The sequence below is a fragment of the Leucopleurus acutus genome (assembly GCF_964270905.1).
Source record: "Leucopleurus acutus genome assembly, chromosome: 10".
Lineage (NCBI taxonomy): Eukaryota > Metazoa > Chordata > Mammalia > Artiodactyla > Delphinidae > Leucopleurus > Leucopleurus acutus.
Genome location: NC_139153.1, coordinates 69,584,231 through 69,597,784, shown reverse-complemented (window position 1 = coordinate 69,597,784; position 13,554 = coordinate 69,584,231). Strand labels below are relative to the sequence as shown.

Sequence of the window (13,554 nt, the reverse complement as noted above, 5' to 3'; positions counted from 1 at the left end):
GCAGGCAGGCTCAGTAGTTGTGGCTCGTGGGCTCTAGAGCGCAGGCTCAGTAGTTGTGGTGCACGGGCTTAGTTGATCCACAGCATGTGGGATCTTCCCGGACCAGAGATCAAACCCATGTCCCCTGCATTGGCAGGCGGATTAACCACTGCGTCACGAGGGAAGTCCCCTGACGCATGTTTTAACTGGTTGCTGATATGAGGATAGATTGAGAGGGGCAAGGGAAATGGGGAGACAATGAGGAGGGATGTGTAATGATCAAGAAGACAGATGGTGGCTCACACCAGGTGTTAGCAATGGAGTGATGAGCAGCAGTCAAATCTTGGATATAGTTTGAAGATGGAGCCGACATGATTTCCTAACAGGCTGAATGTGGAGTTGCTGTTTCTTGAGATGGAGAAGACTGTTGGAGGAGCAAGTTTAGGGAGCAACAGGAATTTAGTTTTGGACATGTTAAGTGTGAGATCCAACTAGACATCCTTAATTGGATTTAAAAAGTCTGAATTCAGGATCTTTTCATCTTCTAGATGATATCTAAATATGCCTCCTCTCTCCTCACCTTACAGGAACTGCTGAGAGGTCTATCTGCCCTAGATCCCTAATGAATGGGAGAGGAAAAGGGAAAGAAAAAAGAAAAAGAAGGCTTCCCTGGGAGGTTGTAGCCTCAGAATGACACTTGCACAGAATTGCACCACGGGTGTGCATAGCCTAAGTGGGCCAGAGACTTTCAAATATTAACCTTGCTTTGAGATGATCCTGACTGAATAAGCGCTTAAGGATCTAACAGAAGAAAACTCAAACCTGTCTGGTTGAGGACACATTCATCTTAGGCTGTAAGAAACAGCCACAGATAATTTTTTAAGGGCAATGACCTGGCAAGCAGTCAAAGGTACTTACAGAAAACAAGAAAGGTTGAACGTGAACAAGAACTATTAAAACAACAGAGAGCAGAAACAGACCCATATAGACTTCAGAGGCTGAAATGAACAGACATAGACTTTAAAACAACTATGCTCAACATGTTTAAAGAAATAGACAATGATTTGAAAATATATGCAAGGAATACAAATGACAACGCATTTGAAAGAAAATAAGAATCAAATAGCAACTGAAATTAAAACTCAGTGGATGAATTTGACAGCAGATTGGACAAAGCAGAGAAGAAAATTAGTGAGATGGATGGTAGGAGAGGAGAAATTATCTAGACTAAGTATTGGAGAGAGAAAAAGTTGGGAAGTATAGAAAAAGAGGGCAGAAACATAGAGGGCAAAGAAGAAAGTCTAATATACATTTGGAGTTTGCTAAGAAGGGAAAGAAAGTGAGGCAGAGGCAATATTTGTAGAGGTAAGAACTGGGAATTTTCTAGAACTGACACAAGACACCAAACCACAGATTCATGAGTCCCAGTGAATCCCAAGCAAAAAAAAATACAAATAAATCTACACCAAGGAACATAGTTCGAAAAAGAAAAAATTACAGGAAAGTAAGGCAACAAGTGAGAAAAAGCAGATTAATTTCAGAGGTGCAATGACTAAGTGGTAGTTGACTTCTCAACAGCAACAAGGAAAGCAGAAGACAGGAATCATATATTTAAAGTGATGAAAGAAAATAACTGCCAACCTACATTTTTCTATCCAGCAACGTCTTTCAAATAAAGAGGATGAAATAAAGACTTCTGCAGACCAAACAAACAAACAAAAAAACTAAGAGTTTTTCACTAAAAGATTTTCTCCTAAGGAAGTTCTAAGAATGAATAAAGAGTAAAAAAAGTGGTAAATAAGTGTGTAATGCAAACAAAGAGTGAATATATAAAACAGTAAAAAATAATGCCTCATGGGAGTTCACTTTAAAAATAGATATAGATGAGCAAAAAGCACATGAAAAGATGCTCAACATCACTGATTATTAGAGAAATGCAAATCAAAACTACAATGAGGTATCACCTCATACTGGTCAGAATGGCCATCCTCAAAAAAAATCTACAAACAATAAATGCTGGAGAGGGTGTGGAGAAAAGGAGAACCCTCCTATACTGTTGGTGGGAATGTAAATTGGTACAGCCACTATGGAGAACAGTATGGAGGTCCCTTAAAAAACTAAAAATAGAGCTACTATGTGATCCTGCAACCCCACTCCTGGGCATATATCTGAAGAAAACCATAATTTGAAAAGACACATGCACCCCAGTGTTTATTGCAGCACTATTTACAATAGCCAGGACATGGAAGCAACCTAGTTGTCCATCAGCAGAGGAATGGATAAAGAAGATGTGGCACATATATACAATGGAATATTACTCAGCCATAAAAGGGAACAAAATGATGCCATTTTCAGTAACACAGATGGACCGAGAGGTGTCATACTGAGTGAAGTAAGTCAGACAGCCAAAGACAAATATCATGATATCGCTTATATGCAGAATCTAAAAAAATGATACAAATGAACTTATTTACAAAACAGAAATAGAGTCACAGACGTAGAAGGCAAACTTATGGTTACCAGAGGGGAAATGGGGGGAGGGATAAATTGGGAGATTGGGATTGACATATACATACTACTATATATAAAATAGATAACTAATAAGGACCTACTGTACAGCACAAGGAACTCTACTCAATACTCTGTAATGACCTCTATGGGATAAGAATATAAAAAAGAGTGGATATATGTATATGTATAACTGATTCACTTTGCTGTACACCTGAAACTAACACAACATTGTAAATCAACTCTAGTCCAATAAAATTTTTTTAAAAATAAATAAAACTGGCATAACACAATATAAAGGTGAATAATATGATTTATGCTAATAAAAAATAAAAACAGAGGCATAGACTTAAAATACAAGTCAACAATAAAATTATAAATCAGGAGAAAGATAAAGGAAATTAAAGTGTTCAAAGGTCACTGGATATACAAAATGGGAAAATAGTGTTAGATGATCTTTATTTTTGATTACGTATGTAGGATGTACTGTCTAGGGTAACCACTAGAACACAGAAACTGACTGCAGTAAATGGATCGTAAGAAAAGGAAAAAGGAACCAAAAAAATCAGTGTCCTCAGTGGAATAGAAAGAAGGCTGTAGCACTTCATGCTCAGCTGAGGGCAAGGAAATGAAGGTGTCCAAGGTCTGAGAAAAAGACGGTATGAAAGGAACCTGAATGTAGATGTAGGATAGGAATAGACAGGATAAAGATACATAACACAAGACACGCAGTATAATTGCCGGGTAGTATTATGAGCTCAGCTGAGGTCCATAATCATGACTTTAAAGTGATTTTAAGCAGTATTGTGTGTTTTTCTCCAGCCAAGTTTGGCTGCATAGGTGCAGGTGGCTGGTGAGCAAAGAGGCTTAACGAGGATTTAAGGTGGTTAAGGCTTTCACAAATGAGTAGAGGGTGCATGCTACCGTGATTATAATAATGGATTATGGAATTTTAGCTGGAAAGGAAGGAAGTGAGGAAATGAGAAGAAATGAAGGAGAATTTAATGATGGTAGGAACAATGGCTGGTAGCTCCATCTGTAGTCTGGGTAGTAGAGGGAATGAGCTACAGAATGTGGACATGGTGATCAGAGAATAAAACGCTTGAAACTGAGATAATGAACAGGTCACAGTTACTGATAATGACAAGGTGTAGGGTACGACTGTGTGAATGAGTAATTTCAGACGGAGTGGAAGACATGATCATTGGAGGAGTTGAGGTCAAGGAACTAAGAGGTCAAGATCATGTACGTAGATATTTTTTGGCATCACTGAGAATTATGACAAGCAGGAATGGCTGCATAATTTGTGAGGCTCAGGACAAAATGAAAATTCAAGTGTCTTTATTCAAAAATCATTATTAGAAATTTCAAGACAGTGACAGCAGAGCATTAAACCACATGCAAGTTCCTCTGAAGTGCGAATCCCTCTGCAACGGCACACTGTGCACACCATGAAGCTGGCCCCGGAGACTGGGACAGCCCTGGAGAGAGTGACAGTCATCCGGGGACTGAAATCTTCGGGGAGGGACGGGTGTGACCCAAGGGTCCAAGATGACTGCAACAACATGTGGGTGTGAGGTCAGAGTGATAGGTTTTCAGGGAAGAGGGCAATGAGAACGGAGAAGGACATCTCCCTCACCTGCAGGTGAGAAGTCTGCAGGGAAAGCAGCATCCTGGGTTTCCATTAGAGCAAGAAGGTGAGGGAAAAGCTCAGAGAAGAAGCTGAATTTACAGGGGATTTTGTGGATGAACCATGGCAGCCAAGGACACACAGAAAGTCTTCAGGAGTGGGGAAAGTAGGAGATGGGGCCAGACAAGGGCCAAGCAGAACTGATGGGGATTAGTGTCAGGATGAGCACGGACAGACCTGGGAGTCCTGACATCCTGGTGATGGCTGAGGTGAACCAGGATAAAGGGTGGAAGGGATGTGACGGGTCCTGGTGGGCTCTAGATCGATGGTGTTGATGAGGCAGTAGACGGTGGTGGGAGGACGTGTTGGGGATCCCACCAGGAACAGGCAGAACCCTGGCAGCAACTGTGAGGTCCTCTAAGGGGAGTGAGTCTGGGGATGACAGACGATCACAAGTAGGACAGTGGTGCATGGCAGAGTTTTGGGTTTTTTTAAAAGTTGTTTTCTGGGAACTCCCTGGTGGTCCAGTGGTTAGGACTCTGTGCTTCTACTGCAGGGGCACGGGTTCAATCCCTGGTGAGGGAACTAAGATCCCGCATACCGTGCGGCGCAGCCAAAAGGAAAAAAAAAAGTGTTTTCTAAACATCAGGTACTCCTGGGAGAGAGAATATAGAGTGGGAAATAAGAGAACAAAGATAAAACCCTGGGGAAAGGAAGAAAGAAGCCAGAAAGCACATTGAAATCAAGCAGCCAGAGAGGCAGAGGGAGTGTTGTGGGGAAGCATATAGGGATTTCAAGAAGGAAGAACGTCATCTATAACCAAGAAGCCAAAAAAGACTGAGAATTGTTACTAGGCTTAATAAAGTGACAGTTATTGATCTTTTCATATGTCACTAAGAATACCGATTAAATATCATTTACATGAGATATTTTAGTCCTACCTGATCTCCCCATTCATTAATCATGGGCATATTAATATCATCAATAAATACAGTCATTTTTCTGCCTCCAGGTGGCCCATATGTGCTTCCCATCCTCTTATCCACATAGCTTTCAATTGTTCTCTAGAGAAAAGGAAATAGTCTGTCTTATGCATTACATTTCAATCCATTTCTAAAAATGATGAACATGCTTTTCAGAGTAGAATATAATTGACTTATTTATTTAATATATGTAAATATTGTTATTAAAATAAATATTGCAAACTTTAAAAAATAAGTTGTTGGAATATTAATCATTAATTTATACTAAAAGACACTCCAATGTTCAGCTTCAGCTTCAATATTAGGCCAAAACATGCTATTTGGATTTGGCCTCAGTGTCAGCCTTAGGAAGGTTAAACAGCTGAATGCCAACTTCAACACCAATTCTTTTGAGATATATATATATATATATATATATATATACACAGTCAGCCCTTCCTATCCACAGCTTCCACATCCTTGGATTCAACCAACTTCCATCAAAAGTATTTGGAAAAAAAAATTCCAGCAAGTTCCAAAAAGCAAAACCTGAATTAGCCTCACACTGGAAACTATTTACTTAGCACTTCTATTGCATTTACAACTATTTACATAGAATTTACATTGTACCAGGTATTGTAAGTAATCTAGAGGTTATTTTGGAGTACATGGAAGGATGTGCACAGGTTACATGCAGACACTACCCATTTTATGTAAGGGACTAGAGCATCCACAGATTTTGATACCAGCAGGGATCCCGGCACTAATTCCCCCATGGATACTGAGGGACAACTATATATATATCAATGTTTCATTTGCATACAGATTTTATTGTATCAACCACTTAATATATTTAATATGATAATGACTACAGCAAGTGATGAGTTTTACCTGAAACATCATTGGTTCTGTGGCAGATGAAAAGTTTAGACTTTTAGATAACTGTATTTCGGGGTCATATTTTTTCAAATAGGCCTTAATCATTACAGTTTTTGCAGTTCCCTGCTCCCCCGTGAGTAAAACAGCCTGCAATCGTAGGATAATCACGTTGAAAGGTGTTATAAGATGTTTAGTTTTAAATATATTAAGGTTCTAGTAGCCATTCTTTCATTCTATAAACTAATGCAACTAATTTTTGATTACTTTTAAGGATTAGACCTACATCAAAATAAATCCTAGTGGAATTAAAGATTTAAATGTAAAATATATGCTATAAAAGTGCTGGAAGAAAGTGTGGGTGAGCAGTCACGTAACCCCTGGAAGGACTTTGTAAGCAGATACCCACTTTCCTTAGCACACTGGAAGTCAGCATTTCAGGGAAGATTGAGTTGGAGTGAATCTTGGGACCTGGAGTTCATTTGCCAAATAGGTTTCCCTGAAATGACACCACCTCCGGCCCCTTGTACTTTAATTTTTCCACCAATAGGTGTAAAAAGGGATGTGTTTCTTACATGGTTTGCAATCATCTAAGAAACTGAAAACTAAAATATTGCCTGCCATGTCAGTAAATGAGGATGTTGCAGTCATCAAGCCATTACATTACAGCCACCCAGACGGCGCACCCTGAGGAGACTCAGGAAGAGAAAACACAGGATACTGGCCCCAGATAGCTGAGGTGCGTACCAAAGGGATGATTTCAGTGAGCCCAGACTCTTGTATCTTCCCATACCCAGAAGAGCACTAAATTCCTTAACTTGAGATATCTGGGGTTTTTTTCATTAACGGTAATTCTTTGGTGCTCCAACTACCTGGTCTTCTGTTGCAAAAACTTCTGTATATTCTGGCTTCCCCCCACCCGCCTTGCCTCTTTGGAACATTTTTCTCAGTGCTACCTGAGATGCTGTGTCCCAGGTTTGAAGTCCTAAGAATGTCCACCAAATAAAACATAACTCTCAACTTTTAGGTTGTGCATTTTTTTTTCAGTCGACAAAACTATCAAACTTACTTTATGCTGTTTTGCAATGGTGTCTACCAAAAAATTTGTTCTAACATTGTCAACATTTGGAACCAAAATTGATGAATATTCCGGAACACTGTCAGTTGGATAATAATATGGCTGAAGTTTCTTATTCCAATGCTCCCAATCACCTATACAATAATTAAAGCTGATCTTAATAAAACTGCATTCTTCAGAAGTTATCTGAATACAAACCACAAGTGCTATAAACAATTAACAGAAATATATAAACATTTAAAACATTTTTGTAGAACACGTTAACATATCTGCTTATCTAATGTATGTGGCATTTGATAATTTAAATTTGTTTTTGCCTCCTTACAAAGTCAGCTTTAAATTGCTAATTATTTATCCAGAGAGATCTTGGTCTGAAATGGAATTACAACCAATGACATGTTTAGTATCTAGTAGGAAAATCACATTAACTAAAAGGATGGGAAAGACCAAAAAAGGGATTGTAGATTACTGGACATAGGATGTTTGCCATGAGAAATGGGAAAAAATAAACCTGGCCCTAAAACTAGTGTTAATAGAGTGCCCAGATTCCTGACTTATAGTCACTGCTAATTTACTGACTGATATTATTGTTATAACAATTATTGTAAGTGCATTTCATCAATTCTAAGAAAAATATTTTATTTACATTTTATCATCTCTGGAACACTCCTTTCAATCTATTATGTCAGAATCGCTGCTGGCTATGCAAACTTGATGAGAGATGTTCATACTTTTGCCATTTAAATTGAATGACTTGCATTGTTGGTATTGCATTCTTGAATTTAACTGCCATTTTAAAGATCTTCCAAAAGATACCATGATTCAGAATTGTACCAAAAAAGTTACTGTGTATACAGAATGCATGGAAAGAGAGCAGAGGAGCACACATTTGATAGTAGCAAAGCAAACATTCACCACTGGGGGAATAACCTCAATGTCAACTTTCCTTGCAAATTACAGAGTTCTATGGTTAAGTGCATGTTTAACTTCTAAGAAACTGCCGAAGTGTTTTTCAAAGTGGCTGTATATTGTGTACCGTTGTGTAGTTAGCAAAGTGGATATACTATTGGATGTGAGAGGTCCACTTGTTCCACATTCTCTCCAATATTTGGTATTAGTAACCTTTTAATTTTAGCCATTAAATTAATTAGAATTTAGTCATTCTAGTGTCTGTGTAATGATTTTGCATTTCCCTGATGACCAATCATGTTGAATATCTTTTCATGTGCTTTTTTCACCATTCATAAATCTTCTTTGGTGTAGCATCTATTTAAAATTATTGCCTATTTAAGAAATTTGGATTGGCTGGCCACTTGTTATTATGAATTGCAAGAGTTCTTTATGTACTCTGGATAAAATTCTTTTATCAGATATATATTTTTCAAACATTTCTTCCCATTCTGTGGCTGGAATGGGAATTTTATTTTCATAGTGACTTTCAAATAGATTTTAATGAAATCAGGATGTATGAGTGCTCCAACTTTGTTTTTTAAAAATTGATTTGGCGGCTTCCCTGGTGGCGCAGTGGTTGACAGTCCGCCTGCCGATGCAGGGGATGCAGGTTCGTGCCCCAGTCCGGGAAGGTCCCACATGCCGCAGAGCGGCTAGGCCCGTGAGCCATGGCCGCTGAGCCTGTGCCTCCGGAGCCCGTGCTCCGCAACGGGAGAGGCCACAACAGTGAAAGGCCCGCGTACCGCAAAAAAAAAAAAAAAAAAAAAAAATTGATTTGGTTATTCTAAATCCTTTGCATTTCCATAAAGTTTTATAATTCAGTTATAAATTTCAACCAAACAAAGTCTATTGGAATTCTCACTATGATTGCACAGAATCTATAGATCAATTTGGAGAGAAATAACATCTTAACAAAACTGAGTTTCCTGATTTGTAAATGTGATTTAGCTTTCCATTTATTTAGGACTTCTTTAATTTCTCTCAGCAATTTTGTGGTTTTCAATATACAGATCTTACACATATTTTGTTAAATTTATCCCTATATATTTCATTTTTTGAATGCTATTTTAAATGGTATATTAAAATTTCAATTTGTTGTGAGCATGTAGAAATACAAAGTATTATTATATATTGTTCTTTCATTCTGTGACCTTAATAAACTCATTTACTAGTTTTTCGAGGATGGTTATATTATCTGCAAATAGAGATTTACTTGTTCTTTGCCAATCTATAGGTATTTCATTTGTTTTTTCATGTTTATTTATTTACTGTCTTATTGCACTTGCTAGAACCTCTAGTACAACGCCTAATAGAAGTGGTGAGAAAGGAATATTCTTGTCTTGTTCCTGATCTTGGGAAGAAAGTATTCAGTCTTTCACCATTAAGTATAATGTTAGATTTTTTGCAGATATTCTTTATCAGAATGATAAAGTTTCTATTCCTAGTGTACTGTTTTATCATGGAAGGATGTACAATTTCATCCAATGCTTTTTTAAAAAAATGTTTATTTATTTATTTTGGCCATGCCAGGTCTTAGTTGTGGCACGTGGGATCTTTGTTGTGGCATGCAAACTTCTTAGTTGCGACACACAGACTCTTAGTTGTGGCATGTGGACTCTTAGTTGCGACAGGCATGTGGGATCTAGTTCCCCAACCAGGGATCAAAGCTAGGCCCCCCGCATTGGGAGCACAGAGTCTTACCACTGGACCACCAGGGAAGTCCCCAAGTGCTCTTTTTGCATTGATTTAGAGGACTATATAATTTGTTTGGTTTTTACTCTATTAATATGGTGAATTACATTGACTGGTTTTAAATGTTAATCCAACCTTCCATCCCTAGAATAAATACCCACTGGAACTCAATATGTTATCCTTTTATATACTATTGAATTCCATTTGTTAAAATTGTATTAAGAAATGTGTGTCAATATTCCTGAGGGATAATGGTCTATAGTTTTCTTTTCTTGTAATGTCTTTCTCTGTTTCTGGTATCAGGACAACACTTACAAACCCTTATAAAGTGGGATGGGAAGTGTTTCTTCCTTACATTTTCTATATTTTGGAAGAGTTTATGCAGAATGAATTGGTATTATTTCTTTCTTAAGAATTTGATGTACTTCCCCAGTGAAGTCATCTGGGCCTGCAGTTTTCTCTGTGGGAAGGTTTTAAACTATAAATCAAAAATTTTTAGTAGATATAGGGATACTTAGGATATCTATTTCTTCTTGATAAGGTTTGGTCGTTTGTGTCTTTCAGGGAATTTATCCATTTCATCTACATTGTCAAATGTATTTTCATAACATTGTTTCTAATATTCACTTCTTATTTTTTAATGTCTTTAGGGTTTGTAGTAATGTTCCGTCCTTCATTCTGAATCATGGTCATTTATGTCTTCTCTTTTTTTTCCCTGATATCTCTGGTAAGAGATTTACGAATTTTATTGATCTTTTCAAAGAACCATCTTTGGATTGGCTCTAGATTCTAAGAGAATTCATAGCTAGATTTAAGGGTGCATTTAACTGTTAGTTTCTTTTAGGGAGAGGTGAGCTGGGCCCTACCACACACAGGAGGCTAGGGGGCTGAGGTGACAGCACTGGACTTTGCCGAGTCTGCAACGTGTAAGTAGGATCCCATCTGCTTGGTTCATTCTCTGCTTATTCTGACATTTCCAACAGAGAAGTTCTAAGACTGATCTGTCATGAGCATTAATTACCATGCTTTGCAACATGAAGAATCTGTGTTCTCTATACTGCTACCCTTCCTCTTCAAGTAAGAGAAAATAGATGCTGTAAGAAGTGTTGCTAACTTATTTATGTTAGATTTCACTGAGACCACTGCAAAAGGAGGAGAAGTCAAGAGCCTCTGTAACTGTTCCCAGTCTGGCCCATATGCAAAATCCTACTCTTCCTTGCATATATGCCCTTTAAAAATGGTATTAGCAATTATGTTATTCATGATTGGTTTAATATTTCCCCACAGAAGAGTTTACAGAGTTTATCTTTTTTCCATTTAAAAAAATGTCATTTTATTTCAGGTATAAGTCACTGTGCTTACCATAATCAGTAACATAAAACTCATACATGGTTTGATTCGTGCCCTTAGGTATTTCTGGTAAGTCTAACTTGCTCTCATGATTTCGTAAAAAGGCTTCAAGCTTGTTTCTGCTTTCCAATTCCAGAAGGGCTCCTAAACTCCACATTAGAGCAAACACAAATAATTTATGAAGATGTTCGACACATGAAACGCCACCTTCTTCTTTGGAGGGAATTAAACCTTCCAGAAGATTGAGAGACTGAAAATATTTAAAATACAATAAAATAAAGGTTTGTATTTAGATATTTTAAATAAACATTTAAGAACAATAATAAATTTAAAAGGAGAGAAAGAGAGAAGAAAACAAATATATCTCCAGATATTGCTTGATCAGTGTCCTACAGCTAGCAGCATTTAGAAGAAAGGCCATTGTGCTTTAGGCAGACTGCATGATCCAGCAGAAAGGATGCCAAACTGGGAATCTGGAGGTATCCCGGCTCATGCCACTAACATCTCTGAGTCTCAGTTTCCTGATCTAAAAAGCAAAAGGCCTAGACTAGATGTTTCCTAAGGTAGCTTCTGGTTCTAAAGTTTGGGTATTCCAAATTTTATAGATCAAAGATTTTATTCATTTTAACATGTTGTAAGGCTCAGCAAATTGTGCCCCAGGGGCCAGCCACCTGTTCGGCAAATAAAGTTTTACTGAAACCCAGTCACACTCGTTCATTGTGTCTGACCGCTTTTGCAATGCAACTGAAGTGCTGAGGGGCTGAGACAGAAAGCTGTGCAAAGTCTAAAACATTTATTTGCCCCTCTAATAAAAAGTGTGCCAAACCCCATATGGCATCAGAAAGAAATGTATCTACAGTAAGATATCCTTTGTCTTTCGTAACAAAATTATTTCAAGATAAGATGTGCACTTAATTTGGGCCTCACGTATCAGTTCTAAGCTACCCACCCTCCCTGACTGACATCCCTTACACTAAGAGAGAATCAAAGCACTAGAATGGGATAATGAGAGATCACCTATGGACTAGAATCAGGAGAGCCTCTGAAAAATCTATGATTGGTTCTGTTTCTTCCAAAGACTAATAAGAAAAACAGAAGAGGGGGAAAAACATAATTCTACAAAATACTTGGAGAATTGTTCAAAGGTTTTCCCTATCTAATATGTGTAGTAAATTTGCAAAGCCAAGACTGCCACCCAAATTTTCCTGCTTGCCACCAGCTCTTTGTTGTGCTTTTCTGTAGAACTTCCAGCTTTATTTATTTAGTCTACTCTCATATTTGGACACTCTTTCTGGGAAGGTTATACTAAGCTTGACGATGGGAAAGAGAGTTCATTCCTCTTCCCCTGACAATACCGCCCTGGGAAGTGAAACTCATGAAGAGATGGCAGTAAGAGCGTCAATAAGGTCTTTAATAGGAATCAAACTTCTCAGAGGCTTCACTTCCACGTCACAAAAAGATTCTGACGGACTGCGTGAATTTTCCATTTCAGATACCTCTAAACTGCAACTGAGTGGTGTGTGTGTGGGGGGGTGGAAATCTCACATCTAAGTCATGAATGTACAAAGAAAACAACTTACTTGCACAATATAGTTGCATTCTAAGAGTTGCATTTTTGGACTGAGGTTCAGTTTCATAAATGTATATATATCCTCAAATATTTTATCATACAGACTTAGGAATACAGAAGCTTCCTGTGTAGTACGCTTCTTCAACCACGCCTGCAGCAAAGAAAGAGAGTCTCTGTTTATAAGAGAGTGAGACGTGGAAATACACTGAACGCGCTTCTGTGGGTCTGTCGTCCCCACCTGCAGTATTGGCCTCCAGCTGAGAGCAGAGCTGCTGATGTAGACCATGCCCATCCTAGAAACCGTGGCCGGAGAGGCGTTCTCAATATTGTGGACTTCAAACAAAAGCTTACAAGTAGGGGCCATGGGGATGCGATCTCCATTGGCCAGTGTGAGGGTTTTGTTGTCATCCAACACGGAATTTAAGTTCTCGATCCAAATGGCATCAACAGGGCCGTCTAAAACGAGGAAAATGTTTTCACCTGCCAATAATGAAAACAGAAAATCACTTTTCACCTGCAGATAATCAAAACAGAAAATTAAACCAATACTGTGTTATTGATAAACTGGCAGGGGAAAAGAATGATCACCAGAAAAGAGTTTATGTGTACCCTTTTTAGCTTTTAATGTTTTTCTCCACAGAGTAGAAAAAATCCCATCTGTCCAATCATTGGTCGCCGTGTCCAGTCTGCCAAACATCTGAGGAGCCGTAATAGCTTTTGGATTCATTCGCATTTCTCTATGAGGCCTCCCGCATTCTGTTAGTGCCTTCATGAGGATTGTTATAACGGTTGTCTTCCCAGAACCACTGGGCCCAAGAGTCATCAAACCATGGCGTACCAGAGACGTCTCATATAACTACACAATGAGATAATCAATTGAAAAATGTAACTTATGACATTCATAGAAGTTTTGTGCAGAAATTTTAAAAGCTTTAAATAGGCTTTTCATTAAAGTAAC

At 38.2% G+C, this 13,554-nt stretch overlaps 1 protein-coding gene across 1 annotated transcript in view; it reads right to left on the bottom strand.

The window, feature by feature from the left end:
• Positions 1–13,554, bottom strand: part of DNAH8 (dynein axonemal heavy chain 8) — a gene marked incomplete at its 3' end in the record, with an annotated part of 330,699 nt that overhangs the window by 151,305 nt on the left and 165,840 nt on the right. Inside the window, exons 50-56 of the mRNA XM_082847518.1 lie at positions 13,206–13,452; positions 12,835–13,076; positions 12,607–12,747; positions 11,039–11,276; positions 7,025–7,167; positions 5,971–6,105; positions 5,059–5,181 (exon numbers count right to left, since the gene is read on the bottom strand). Coding sequence (XP_082703644.1) covers positions 5,059–5,181; positions 5,971–6,105; positions 7,025–7,167; positions 11,039–11,276; positions 12,607–12,747; positions 12,835–13,076; positions 13,206–13,452 — 1,269 coding nt within the window. The remainder of the gene's footprint in view (positions 1–5,058; positions 5,182–5,970; positions 6,106–7,024; positions 7,168–11,038; positions 11,277–12,606; positions 12,748–12,834; positions 13,077–13,205; positions 13,453–13,554) is intronic.